A 14,952-nucleotide genomic window follows, 5' to 3' on the forward strand; every position below is an offset into this window, starting at 1 on the left:
GGAGATTCAAACTTGAAAGATAACAACGCTTATTGCAAATTAAAAAAATATAAATTGGTAGAATGTAAATTCAATAATATTGATCACAAAGATCAGCGAATTGCATTTTGGAAAATTTTGTACATCTGTCACGTGACTTATGATTCAAAATGGCGCCATCCATGGAAGAATTTTTCAATCTTCAGAAAATAACAGTAATATGGTTTTCGCATCGATTCTTCGGTCATCTTTGTGACAAATCTTAACGAACCGAAATTAATATGATACAGAATTATTCAGTGGCAACCGGGATACGCTCAAACTAATGATAAATATATATGGGGTTCGCGGGTGCACTTGTTCGCCGCTAAAAAAAAATACTATAAATATTAGTATCAAAAAACCCAGCAGGTATGCCATGGTGGCAGATTATCATTATCATGTCGTGATGCCGTCTTTCATAACCGCGGACATCACAACATTTTAACCCGACACCACGACAACACAACATTTTAACCCGACAATACAACATTTTTACCCGACACTACAACATTAAAATGTTGTAATGTCGTTTTGTCCTGTTAAAATGTTGTGATATCGGCTTGTCGGCCATCTTCCTCATTTACAGTTTGATTATGTACACTGATCCTGGTGTTGGTCAAGAAAATTCCCCGGGATTTTGCGGCATTGTTTCTCCCTTTCGGTAGTGCAGCCAATCGGACTATTGAAGATAGGCATACTCTATGCAGAGTGCTGTGACGGAAATTTTTTATGAACAATACATTTCTTCATCGAATTCTAAATGTGAAGGATTCTTTTATGTGCATGCCAATGTGTACACAGGGGCTTAAAATGTTTTTGTCCTATCTACACAACTAGACACTTTCCCATAAAAATTGTGTTCTATTAATAGACACTATCCTTTGCCAGAATGTTCATTTTGCACTACCGACCGGAAGAAACCATGCAGCAAAATCCCAGGGAATTTTCTTGATCAGCACCAGGATCATTGTAAATAATCATACTATAAAGAGGAAGATGGCCGACATCAGAACATTTTAACCCGACATTACAACATTTTAAATGTCGTGGTGTTGGGTGAAAAGTCGTATTGTCGTGTTAAAATGTCCTGATGTCGGGTTAAAATGTTGTGATGTTGGGTTGCTGGGTTGCTGGCTTGTCGCCTTATGAAGGGCGACATCACGATATGATACCAGTCAGCCACCATACCTGCTGAGTTTTTTGATACCCATATTAATAGTATTTTTCCTAGCAGCGGACTAGTGCACCCACAGACTAGTTCACCCGCGGACCAGTGAGCATTCCCCTTCATCCCACGCCTGCTCTAAGTTCTCTATCAACCTGCACCCAAACTCCTCCAGACATTTCATACTCAGGTAATGAAATGTGTCGGGAGATAAATTCCATATGATCTTTTTAGCTTATATGTACTAGGCCAACATGATGTAGGAAACAATGTACAGTATTCAGTTATCCATCATTGAACAGCAATGAAATGCACTGACAAACAAAGACGGTCCACTAAAACACAACATCCTGCTTGTGTTTATTTTTTCCAGAAATGAAATAAAATGGGGTTTAACGTCCTACTGTTCTGCTTCTATGCTGGGCTAATGAAGACGGCATACGCCATACAGTGTGCTATGAGGGAAATTTTGCCTGGGCAGCGGCACTATAGTCTACTCTTATATCAAATTCCAACTACCAAGGGATCTTTTACGTGCATTCCAATGTATACACGGGACCTCGGTTATTCATCTCATCCGAAGGACTAGACAGCTGTCCTTGTCAGGCCCTCCGCCCTGCATCACTGACAAGGAGGAACCACACCGGAAAATCTGGATGAAATGAAAAGTGTTTTTATATAATTGTTGTTTTTTTTCTATTCAGGTCCCCGGTGGATTCTTGCAAACAAAAATTAACGAATATGAATATTTCGACCATGCAATGTATTTTTGTCAGATAATATTATCTCTATTTACAAACAAAATGGAAATATCAATAATTTTAACATCTGAAACTATTTTTTTCAGACAAGAATTTGAATCTAGATTGTTAATTCGACATGACGGATGATGAGATAGAAGATGAGGAAAATGAAAGTCAGATATTTGTGTAAAAGAAAATATAAAACTATCGGGATAATTGTTGCAATAGCGGTCATTTTCTTCTTACTGCAGTTTTTCTCATTAAATCGTCTGAATGTCTGGAGTCGCCAGATACCAGAATATACTCTAGAAGATATTGGCAATATTGATGATGGTGAGACATTTGCAAAGGAGCTGGCCATTGCCGAAGCTAAAATTGAGAAAGATGATCGAGAATCAAAGAGTTTACTAACTGGTGTTCATTTGAAAGATCTAAATGTTTATAAGCCTGATAAACAAGGCTTGTTTACTTGTCTTATTACTAAGGTAATAATATGATTGGCTTTAAAGATAATTATCCTTGTCAACCAATATTGCGAATCAGGTAAAATATAATACAAAGGAGGGACATTTCAAAACCTTATTTCACAGATTGGAAGCCTTGATAGCTTACCAATTATGGAACTGGCTTATTAACAAAGAGGTCCTGGGTTTCATAATCTAAGGATGTAGCAGTTCAAAAATTATTGAACTGGTTAACTGGTTGTTAAAAATGATTAGTTATCATATATATATATGAAAGTATATCCTTGGATTTTTAAATACAAAATAAGTTTGATTATTTAACATCGGCTAATACCAAAGAATTTACTACACATGTTTCTATGACAAGCCATGCTGTAACGAATGCTACCAGTGAGCCAAATGTCATCAACGAAAACGAAACAAAATTCATCATAGTTTTTAATAGAATCGGATCATTTTTGGACATTTATTCCTTTTAGAGATTGAGCTTTCACAATATTGGGGTTTGCAAGGTGACTTTAACAGACATTAAAATGTATATGTTTCTATTGAAGGTAAAGATAGAGTATAGTAAGTTAAATGATGACTATTGTGATTGTGCTGATTCATCAGATGAACCTGGTACAAATGCTTGTCCACATTCCAAGTAAGTCATTTTCACCAGTTAAAGTCATTTTTTGTTAACTTTTATACAGTGCAGTATTATTCCAATTTGTGTGAGATGCCAAATTGTTCTGTCATTTTTTTTGTCCGCCCCAAAACTGATGTTGTGTGAAAAGAATTGTGAAGTTTCAGTAAAGTGGTTGGTCAGATAGTATCGTATTCAACCGATGCATATCATTTTGCCCGTCTTCATTAGCCCAGTTCGGAGCAGAACAGTAGGACGTTAACCCATTTCATTATCATTTCATTGCATATCATTTTGCATGTTTATTCAATTGACACCTTTTTCGGGACTTGTGTTGGATAATTTGGTTCTAGAACATTCTATCATGGCACCAGAAGTTATAAATCGTCACTTTTCTTGCAAACCAATCAATCTGATATTTTTAAGTATTGATTTGAAATTTGCTCTCTGTCGTTATGGATGTGGCCATCAAATAATAACATTTATTTGTGGTTTGATATTTCATACATATACATCAGATTCAGGACACGGGACACCATTTACATAAATGTTATTATTTGATGGTCACAGAGATAACAACACGCGCAAATTTCAAATACATTTATTAAATCTTGGTTTGCGAGAAACGTTAAAAAATGTGCAACATTGACTGGTAGGAAGTCCATGCCTCATGATAAATCTAAATCTTATATCAATGTAAATGTTTGGATATAAATCTGTGAATCTTTTAAATACCAACTTGGTATACGCACTTGGGCATGTCACCTGGAAATCAAAGGTTATTCTGTTATGTTCAGAAAAAAAAAAACGTTGGTCAGTGTTAACTTTGATTTGGTAAATACACCCTCCATTTTTGTCAAATTGATTGTAAACCCAACATTTCTATTCCCCTAAATGACTGCCATTCTGTGTTTGTAGATTTTATTGTAAATATCAGATGCCAGGCGAAGAGCCTTTATTCATAACAGGAAGTAAAGTGAATGATGGGATATGTGATTGTTGTGATGGAAGTGATGAATGGGCCAATCATAAAGTGCCTGACAATATTCGCATAGTTGGTAAGAAAATGAAATCATATCTTTTAAGTGTTTTTTTTACAGAAATTTATTAGTCTGTTGATGGTGGTTTAAGACAGAGGGGTTGGAAAGGAAAAGTGTGTAGTCGACCAAGGTCCCGTTCATACCGTTGTCATTAAAGATCCCCATTAATTGGAAATGGAAATAAGAGTAGACTATAACGCCACTGTCTGGGCTAAATTTTCCTCAGCAGACATGGTGTATGCTCATCTTCATAAACCTGGTTGGTGCAGAAACGTAAGACACTAAACCCCATTCATATGGTTGGTAGCACATTAAAGATCCCCATTAGTTGGAAATGGAAAAATAGAGTAGGCCATAACAGCTCTGTCTGGGGTAAATTGTCCTCGGAAAACATTGATGTTGTGATCTTACTGGGAAAATGTACCATAGAGCGGTTCAGCGTCATTTGTTACAAGTGACCAGAAAGAACGAGGCTAGACATATTCCACATCTCATGTCAAAAGGTACGCCATATCTTATCTGTAGAGCATGCACAATAGACTGGAATAACCAGACACTAGAAATTGCAAATCGCCTGAGACTCATGCCGTATTTCTCTGGAAGTAACTGATTTGAAATTAGAGTCAAAACGGAAACAATTGAATGTAAATCATTTTACATACCATCAGATTACATTATTATATGCGTTGCGACCCATTTGGGTCAATTTCTAGGTCCCAAATATTAGCGATTTAGCTCCTTTAAACCCCATTTCATTTCAATTATAGATATGACTTGGAATCTCTGGTTATGTGTTTATACATTTAATAAAGTTTGGTATTATTTTACAGATGACAGTAAGAAGTATTCCGTATCTCACACCCCGTGTGTTAACATTTGTCAGAACGATGTACGTAATAAAGCTCAAGAACAACGAGTGCTTAGAATGGGTCTTAAATTACGACAGAATTATTTATCGGCAGCTAAACATCTAAGCACAGATACTGTAAGTTAAACTTCTGTTATTATATTAGTTGGGAGTTAGGTCTGTCTGGGCAATGTCAGAAGTGATGCAGATTATAGGTCAATGCGACTATGTGGGTTTTTTCAGGTTTTTGTTTTTTTTAGAGATGTTCTGGACCTGTCTGCATTATAAAGCCAATCAACAGAGGTCTCTCATTGACTCTTAGGACAGTGCTTGCCTATTTGAATTAATTTGCTAGAGCATTGTACGGTCTCCAATAACCGAATTATGATCTTGGTCAAGCATGATAAATATTTCTGCAAGATGATGAAAAATTGGGAATGCTGCAGAAAATATAATCGCTACCCAATTTGTTTGCATTCTACAGATTGAATAGATTGGATTCTTAAATCAGCATATTCGTTTTGGGCTGTCTTGATAATTGAACAATAAAATGGATTTGACTGAACAATAATCTGTACAGTGGAATAATGTCGTATTCTGATTTGCTATACATGATTACATGTAGTTTGAATGCTCATTTAGTATGGAGACCCATAAATTATGGGAGATTAGATAATTATAAAGAGCTGGCAGTTCTCACTATAATAGTTAAAAACTAGATAATGTAAAGGGAATTTGCTGAAAATTTCAGTCAAATTGATCCACTATGAACCGAGAATTTACCGATTGAATTTTGGGCCTAGCCTTGATTATCATTATTGAAGTCGGTACAATAAAATACATAGTCTCGATTATCCATTTCTTGATTTAATCATGAATGAGCGTAGAGCAGCAGATCGGATCCTAATCCAGTAAATACAGAGGACTATCGATAACATAGAGAGTTGATTATGGTCTGGATAAGTTAATTAATGTCTAATTAATAATTTAGATAACATTTTAGGCCTAAAGAAAGACTTGCAATAGGCAGATTTAGCTTATGCATATTGTATGTTTAATTAAAAATTAGTCCCACATGTCTGATCGCACATAAATCCTACAGTAAGTTACCATATGGCTCTGATGATGGAAAGTCTATAAGATCTTTAACAGGTTAGTCATGAGGCTCAGATGTCAAAATACTCTCAAGTTGTAGACCCCTTACAATCCATTTTGGTTACACAGCTCAGATACCTGAAAGTCAATTAGTCAGACATTGAGTAAGGCCTTCCACTGAATAATTTTATGCCAAGGAGTCATCTACTGTAGCTACTATTAACAGTAGTGATAATTTCAAGGTGTAAAATGGACCAATGAGTATACAGTTCTGTGAATAATTGTCGCAATGATGAGACTGAATTTCATTAGTGTATGAATTGATTACTGAACAAAATTGTAAAAAAAAAAATTTTTCAGTTATTACTTAAAATCCAATATTTGATATTTGTTTCATATTTTTTATATTTCACTCATATATTTGGTATTTGATCATTTCAGAAATACGGACCAGAAAATGTATTTTTTTTATTGAGTGAAAAATGCTATGATTTAAAAGTTTACCAATATGAGTATAAAATTTGTCCATTTAAATCCATCACCCAGGATGAATTCCCACACAGTAGTTTTAACCTGGGTCGTAATCCTGTATGGAAGAGTCTAGAACGTAGGAATTATGTTTTACTGATGAAAGATGGTGATATTAGGTTGTGTCCAGGTGGAAAGGCTCGAATCACAAAGGTAAATTTTATTATTTCGAGGGTTATAGGTGTCCGAATGATCTGTCATCTACTCATAGATGTAATCGGATGCTTAAAGTTGACAAAAGATAAGGTTGTTGGCCTGACACAGGGATGTCACTAACTTTTCAAGTAACAGGAAATTTTTCTAAAGTAAGGGGAAGCAAATGTTCATATCTGCGAGGCGCCAAAGGTGCCGGAAGCATGAGGGGCATGTTTTTTTTTTTTCAGGAATTAGGCCTAAAATAAAGCTTGTGGTGCATGCTGAACATTTCTATTGTAGATTGTTCAATACAAGTATGCTAGGGAGATGACTTTAATAAATAAGCTTTTGATTGTTTTCATATCCTATATTTGTTAATATGTGAATTCATGATCAATGTTATATCCAAAAAAAAAATAAAACAAGCTGTTTATCACATATACAATGTTGTATACAGTTCAAATTAGACTGTTGACATCAAAAATGAAAGAAAATACATGTTTAGTGGAGTAGCCGTGTAGCTGGGCCATCGACGTACTGTCGCAGTGTCTTGTAGCTAATATCGCCTATAGTATAACATATGTTATTTTTAAATAATATACCTTGTTCATCATGAAAAAAATTATTAATTTTTCGAACCATTTTTTTTTTCAGGAAAATCCGAAAAATAATAATGGTTCGAAAAATTAATAATTTTTTTCCTGCTGTTTAATAAAGCAGTCTAAATTTCCCTGCTTTCGCTTCCTTGGTGGAAGTCATTTTCACAGTTTTGATTATCATAACATCAAAAATGAAGACTTTGACATACATCTAAGAGAGTGTCCCAATATTAATCGGTTATGTGGTTTACCGTTATAATAAGATTTGCCGACTCCATATAATTATGCCCAAGGTTTGTTGGCATTTAGGGATTAAATTGGTTTATTAATATTACGTAAAATTAGTTTATTAAAATTAAATACTGAAAAATAGCCGGAACTAGGCCAAATTTAAACAGCGAAATTTGACATCCCTGGTTACACTGGATTTCACCCACTTGTAGACACCCCTGTGTGCAAGCTATTGGATTAAAGTAAGCAGATGTCCATAGAGAGATCTCTAAAGGTTAGGCAGATGATGCATGAAATCAATTGGCCTACAATATAATACATGCCAGTTGTGTGATAATTTTCAAAAGTCTCAAAATCTTCCAAAAGAAATGACAGCTACCATAAAAAAGACAAGGGAAAGAGCCAGACATTGAAGTCTTTATTAACTGTTTTATGAATATTCACTTATATTATTATTTTTTTTTTAGATTCGATTTTTCTGTGGTTTACAAGATTTACCATTAACAATAAAAGAAGAAGAGACATGTATTTATGTTCTCAAATTTACCACACCAGCTGCTTGTTGATCTCTAAACTTCAGTTATAATGTAACCATTGCAATAAAATAAACCACATGTTAATCTCAAATTAAGTATAGTTTTGACAAGACATTTTAATAATAATAAAAATTGTACCTAATTAATTGTTAATTATATGTAGCTTTTAATCAATTTTTAGTTTTAAATTTGTAATGATATAATCTCATGCAATAATAAAAATCATACTTTCTTTGTTTTTCAAAAGTAATATGGCGGCCATATTCCATGAACAAATATAGCCCTCTTGTTAGCAAATAATTTATTCATCAAAAGTTTTATATTATATATAATGCATAGTAAAGGACATGTATTAATAGCTTCATGTAATGGGAGGATGAAATGTTCAAGATTTAATTATATACTATAAACATATGTAATTGTCAAACTACTCATAGCATTAAAATTATCTTTAAGGTGAGAATGTGTAATATTTGTAAATATTTTATATTTTACTTGATGTAGATGTAGATGTAGTTTAAGAATACATGTAGGTTTAATTAAATTTAATATAAGGATACTTTTTTTTATCCAAATTGGTTGTATTAACTTTAGTATGAATGAAAATTAATGAGAAATATTTGTGTGACTGTAGTCTTAAAAGGAGTTAAACCTCTTTGATTTGGGTAAAATTGGGTAAAGTATAAAATTGAGTTGATCTGATGTATTTTTGCCTATTGGTGATGGGGTATGGTTTTTATATGATTAAATTCTTTTTTTTTTAACACATAAAATCCAATGAAATCAACTGTTTTATTTTTGATCTAAGTCAAAGAGATCTAGCAATTTTAAACCATTGAACTTAACCAAATTTAGAGTAATTTTATTTGATAAGAAAAATGACTGTAGACATATCATTTAAAAGATAGATGTTTTGTTTAATGCATAACATGAATGTATTGCTTTAATGTTTAAAATAGTTTGCAAATGTCTTTTAGATTTCCTTTTATTTTAACTCTGAATGAATGATTGTTTTTGTAGCCTGTTCAGTTCCAGGGGTATGATAATGTATTGTTGACAATAATAGGAAGCATGTGGGGATCACACCACATACAAACATTAACTAGCACAAGACACAGATATTGTAAGCCATTAAGTAACCATCTATTTAGATGAATAGATCTTGGGGAAAAAGCTGTAGTTCAATTCCATAACAGTTTCCAATTTGTTTCAAGGGATAGGAGTTGTCATGCTACATATATTTTTGGAGCATTTTATACCCCATCTCATTTATCTGTAACTTTTGTATGGCTTAGAATGTTTTTTTTTTGTTTTTTTTTTATTTTAAAGACTAGTAACTGTTCAAGGATGTAAAGGGCGAATGATTATTTGAAATACAGCTTTAAATTATTTTTGTTTTTACTGATTATTTTTTAAGTTTTTTGTTATTAGATTTTATTTACATGACTAGCTCTTTATCTTCCATTTGTAATTTATTGTTATGATTGCTTGAATGCATGATATCAATAACACCTCTTTAATTAGGGTATGGGTGTGAATATTCATTATTCAACCAATAATAGCTTAATGGTACTGACAATTGTGAATGACACTAGATAATCATAAACGACATCAAATAAATGTCCTGCCTTGAAATATGATGTGATAATTCATTTAGCCCAGTAGTGATCCTTTGACAAAATAAAAACACAAAAATAGAAACTTCCCTCAGATTTTTTGGAAGGATTGTCTGAGAACCAGAATATTATATTTGTAGGGCCTTAATTAAATTGATGTCTTGCTCTCAAACACTAAACCACATGTAAAATACTGATTTTGATATAACAGACTAGTCAGATGTGTATTTCAAGAGCACATGAACAATTTTTATTGCCAAACCCAATGGCCAAGACAAAAGGTTGTAAAATGTGGTTGGCAGTGAGAAAAATGTTTTGATAATATAGGACGTTAATAAATTTGATTATTTTACATATGTTAATAGATTAAATGATTTTATATGTTCATAAATTAAATGTTGTTACTAAATATCAGATGTATATTGGAGGATTAAATAAGATTCTATATACTTGTAAATGGTTTTGTTTTAACCCGTTTGAGGATAATGTAACTAGTGTCGCTAGGGAATATAACATAAATATCATGTTAATAAATTTGATTATTTTTACATATGTTAATAGATTAAATGATTTTATGTTAATAAATTAAATCATGTTACTAAATATCAGATGTATATTGGAGGATTAAATAAGATTCTATATATCTGTAAATGGTTTTATTTTAACCCATTACCCTTGACAGAATCATGCCAATGCAAAGAATTGGTATTCATGACATCCCTTTTCATGATGCTGTTTGACATGTTTAGAGAACTGCAATGAACACTTGTTAAAACTTGTCATATTATTTTTTAAACTACTGGGATTATCTGGCTAATTGTTGGGGGTCATAAATCAAAAGTAATTTCCTTTGTCATCAAAACCTGAATATTTATCCCTTGCTACACTGCTGTACAACTACAATGCCAACTGACAAATACATGCAGGTCACCTCTGTTTAACTTCAATCTGACTTATTAAAGTCGTATTGTTTGTCAAATCCAACTCTTATTTGACACACAAAACACATTCAATCCAGTAAGACTTTTATCAATAAAGGATGGCAATGGAAGATGCAAGAACCTCACCGAGTTAAACATGCATTATGCAAGAGCAAAATCTGCTATTACAAGTCTTCCTTGAGGCCTGAAATGTTACCTAAATTATCAATTAGACATTAATTAACTTATCCAGACCATAATAAACTCTCGATGTCAAGGCTAGCCTTCGATGTTGGCTGGATTAGATTCCTATATGCCGCTAACGGCCATTGATAATTAAATTTAAAAAAAGTGGATAATCGAGACTATGCTGTTTATATTAATGATTTCAGTAATGATGACCGAGGCTCGTAGTGGATCAATTTGACTGGAATTTTCAGCAAATTACCTTTACACAATCTAGTTTTTAACTATTATAACGAGAACTGCCATCTCTTTATCTTATCTCCCATAATGTATTTTAAAGTAACCATTCTACTAAGCACAGCTGTGTATCCCTTCTTTAACATGGAATGCTATGTTTCTGACAAGGTTTTAATAGAAGGTGGCAAAACCTAATCTTGTTTGTCTGGCTTGACATAGCCACATTGCATGGTCCTCTAGCAAAGCTTAAGAGATCCCTTCCACGAGCATTAACAAGTCTAGTCTTTGTGTATATTATAATTTTAATTATATCATGAAGTAGTTATATTACAAAAGGCAGCTAAAATATGATAGTTATAATAATAGTATTTATATAGAGAACTTATATATTACATATAGATCCTGTATTTTCCATTTCCTCTTTACATAGGTGATCTCTAAATCATATTCCACTCTACCAAATTCAACATACATAGGTAATTTGGTTTGTAAATCATATCATACTCTTACCAAATTCAATAAACATTTGGAACCAATATAGCCTCATTGCTATAAAGTAGGTTTCTGTATATGTTCCTGTTCCAAAAGATTGTAAAGGAAAGGGATTTAATGTCTCAACACAATGCAAGTCAAATTTCCCAACTGCTGTGACGTCATTTATGTGCATTACCAATTTGTACACAGAAGTTCAGTTTTTGTCCCAAGTATCAAAATACAGATATGATTGGAAATTTCAAAATGTAAGACCTGTGATTCACAGAAATTCATTTTTTAGGTTTTATTCTCATTTACAGTGAAATACATATTTCAAAATCAGACAAAGATAATATGATTTAGAAATCATCCTTTTCATATTCAATAGGGGTCATCTTAATAAAATACTGTATGGATGTATTTTTTGAAAGCTATTTATTTCTCATGTGAAAAACATTAAACTTTTAAATAACTTTACAGAAAAACTTAAGTTTTATGAAAATGACCCCCATATTTAAAACAATTTAATTTATCTTCCTAAAAATCAACATAAGAATAGCATTAAAAAATAATGAGTAATTTCTCACTAAAAAAATGGAATTTATAATATTTTTTACTTTAACTACTCACAAAATTCATAGATATAAAAATTTCAACAACAAAATTCCCTCTAAAATACCCTAAAAATAACACAAGACAACTACTGCACCCTGGTGACAGATTGAATGTACAAGATTAAGGGGCAGTCACTCTATCATACTACCATAACTAAATGGAATAACTAAAATTGAAATCTTTCACAGTCAGATTTATACATATTTTGCTCTATGTACAGTGTTATTTATATCAAATTATTTCCTAATTAGTAAATCATGATCAAATATATGACAACAGGCACCAAGAATAGTTTTTGTCAAATTTTAATCTTTTCAAACAAAATTCAAAACAAAATTATTATCACATTAAAAATAGTGGTAATCCTTCATTAGGTATTTTCACTCACAAGAGGCTTACATGGGATACAAAGAAAGAATAAAAATATATATAGTTGACAATTTAACTCAACAGACCCTCAAATATATTAATATTTCTTACAATTTACTCAACTTATCGCATTAGTACTTGCCAGAGACTCAACAACTCAGATGCATGTTTCTCAAAACAGAACCTCAATATGTTTGAATAAGGAATATATTTATAAAAATGATTTATATAAAACTGAGCAAGCAATGTGTTTAAAGATATATCAAATACAGACTTAAAGCTTATTTAATAAAAAAAAACATGCTACAGTTTTAAAGTTTAAAATGATAAGAAAAGGTAATGATATGCTCATCTCAATTGCTCCAGCCTAAATTATCTCACCTTGACTGCAATGAATATTGGTCTTGACAAAAAAGCATTCACTGTGTAGTGTCAAAGGTCAAACCTATTTTTTACATCCGCTGCAGCTGCAGTCAAAACAAATATAATTTGGGATGGAGCTATAAAGACTAATGATATGCTTGATATCAGGTACAACCTTACTACTCTGGCTTTCAATTACTCGTATGTACGAGTCATAACTGACCGACAATCAAAATGACCATCAGTGAAAATTACCAGCCAGTCAATAATCTACGCATTAAAGTGAAATAAATTTGTTCATTTTCCATGCATAAATATCAAGTATGAAAATTTAAAAAAAAATAACTCTGAAAAGAGTAAAATGTCTAATCTAATAAACAACCGAGCTCTTATGCAAAACATTTTCCTGCTGATAAAGGTTGACAAACAACTGAAATAAGACTGCCTAGATTAGCACTATTAAGATCTTAATCTCCTATAAAATAAATCATTATTTCGTACAATCAAAACATATCCAAATATACTGGTAATATTTCATATTTTGCCTTTCAAGATATCACTTAAAAATTTATCAAAATTTTGTTCAAAAATGTTACAATTCATTGCACTTTAAGATGATTTTAATATGACTGCCCTATTCCATATACAATGCACCATTCTTTAAAATGATATGTTCTTATCAAGAAGTCTTTCATCAACAGAATAAGCAGATGTCTAGAATAAAGTTCAAGGGCCAATAAACCAACAAAACAACACACATATTCAAATTAAAGGGTGAAAGGTTTTATTCACATAGTAATTAAGAAGACTAAAACCAGGAATGTAAGTTTGTGTTACAGATCAAATATGCTTCAAAAGATAAAGATTGACTGTGTAACTCTATAATTGACTTATTTTCTGGCATGTTACACCCTCAATAATTTATAAAAACCCATTTCATTTCAATATATTTTTCTAAAAAATTGATAAGACTTCATAAGCACACATATTACTTGGGGTTGAGAGTAAAATGCCCTGCATATTTCCAATTAATGTGAATTGATTATCAAAAAGGCAAGTGTCTGTGGTTCTAACATAATATTAAATGTATATTAATAGTACAATAATATAAATTATTATTAATTACAGTCAATTAAACAAGGTTTTTTCATAGCATAACGAAAAAAAAATATTAACAAAACATATTAAAATAACATGATTGGCTTACATACATACATGATATGTTTAATATGATTGGATAAAATAAATGAAATTTGTCCAATGAAATGAAAGCTAATCAATCTATGCGTACACTGTAACCAAATAACATAAATAGGATGGCCATGTAAATACTTTCAAATAACTTGACAAAAATCAACCCTTGTATTAACTCCGAATTTGTATCACTTCTAAAGTCAGTCAACTTTGACCTCTTAAAAGAAGTGAACTTTGAACTCTCATAGGTTGAACATATATTGTCACATTTTGCTACCATCTCATCCTGTGACCTTGAGATTAAAATATCAAGGTCAGTTTGCAACGAAAGAGTGTAATAAACATTAACAGCATATAAAAAGCATCGATGAGGTGGTTGCTATGGCAATAATAGTGGTTTCCATGGTGATAAGCTAGGTTATAATGAGATGTAACTTCACTAACTTCAACTGAAAAGATAAAATAACGTCATATTTTGTCTCGTTTTGTGGGAGATGAAAAATAGGGTTAACTTCATTCAATGCCACAAGCACACTAGAGACTAACATGCTAATGTTTTATTTTGTTACGGGCACTTTAGCTTTGAGAAGAAAATGGGACCCCTGCCTTATAATCTTAATAAATCATCCTAACAACCAGTAATGTGGTCTACCTTAATTAGAGGCAGAGTACTTGTCTCCAAAAAAATGTGATGGATGAACTCATTTTAATAATCCCCTGCTTCTTCTAATGTCAGGGGCCAAAATAGCAATTGAAATGAGGTGTATAAATACAGTGTAAAAATGCACTGAAATAATATTGACGCCATGTTGTTTAACCATGATTAGTTTTACTATCAGAAACAATTGTTGATGAGAATACAGGCTGATATTATAACTATTCTGGCAGTGACAATGCACCATTGCTCTTCAATCTGGGACATGAGAATAGACCTTTCCTGTCTTGT

At 32.2% G+C, this 14,952-nt stretch overlaps 2 protein-coding genes across 23 annotated transcripts in view; one reads left to right on the plus strand and one right to left on the minus strand.

Moving 5' to 3' along the window:
* Positions 1-131: 131 nt before the first annotated feature.
* On the plus strand, positions 132-10,293 carry LOC126822025 (glucosidase 2 subunit beta). The gene is made up of 7 exons (XM_050550747.1): positions 132-194; positions 2,034-2,414; positions 2,948-3,039; positions 3,940-4,079; positions 4,892-5,046; positions 6,445-6,684; positions 7,964-10,293. The coding sequence occupies exons 2-7, from the start codon at positions 2,088-2,090 to the stop codon at positions 8,060-8,062; spliced, it is 1,053 nt and encodes a 350-aa protein (XP_050406704.1). The 5' UTR covers positions 132-194; positions 2,034-2,087; the 3' UTR covers positions 8,063-10,293.
* Positions 10,294-11,275: 982 nt separating this feature from the next.
* LOC126808607 (protein scribble homolog) overlaps positions 11,276-14,952 on the minus strand; it is a 71,358-nt gene continuing 67,681 nt past the window's right edge. For all 22 annotated transcript variants that reach the window (XM_056103099.1, XM_050533433.2, XM_050533452.2 and 19 more), the window contains one exon: positions 11,276-14,455. The gene's annotated coding sequence lies outside the window, so the exon portion shown is untranslated. The remainder of the gene's footprint in view (positions 14,456-14,952) is intronic.

This window comes from Patella vulgata, chromosome 1 (genome assembly GCF_932274485.2).
Source record: "Patella vulgata chromosome 1, xgPatVulg1.2, whole genome shotgun sequence".
Classification (NCBI taxonomy): Eukaryota; Metazoa; Mollusca; class Gastropoda; family Patellidae; genus Patella; species Patella vulgata.

What these genes read in the sequence shown, in the direction of transcription:
- LOC126822025 (XM_050550747.1), top strand. Translation starts at nt 2,088, where the DNA reads ATGAGGAAAATGAAAGTCAGATATTTGTGTAAAAGAAAATATAAAACT. An exon ending in TGACAATATTCGCATAGTTG is followed by an intron (nt 4,080 to 4,891) that starts GTAAGAAAATGA and finishes ATTATTTTACAG; the next exon opens with ATGACAGTAAGAAGTATTCC. An exon ending in AACATCTAAGCACAGATACT is followed by an intron (nt 5,047 to 6,444) that starts GTAAGTTAAACT and finishes TGATCATTTCAG; the next exon opens with AAATACGGACCAGAAAATGT.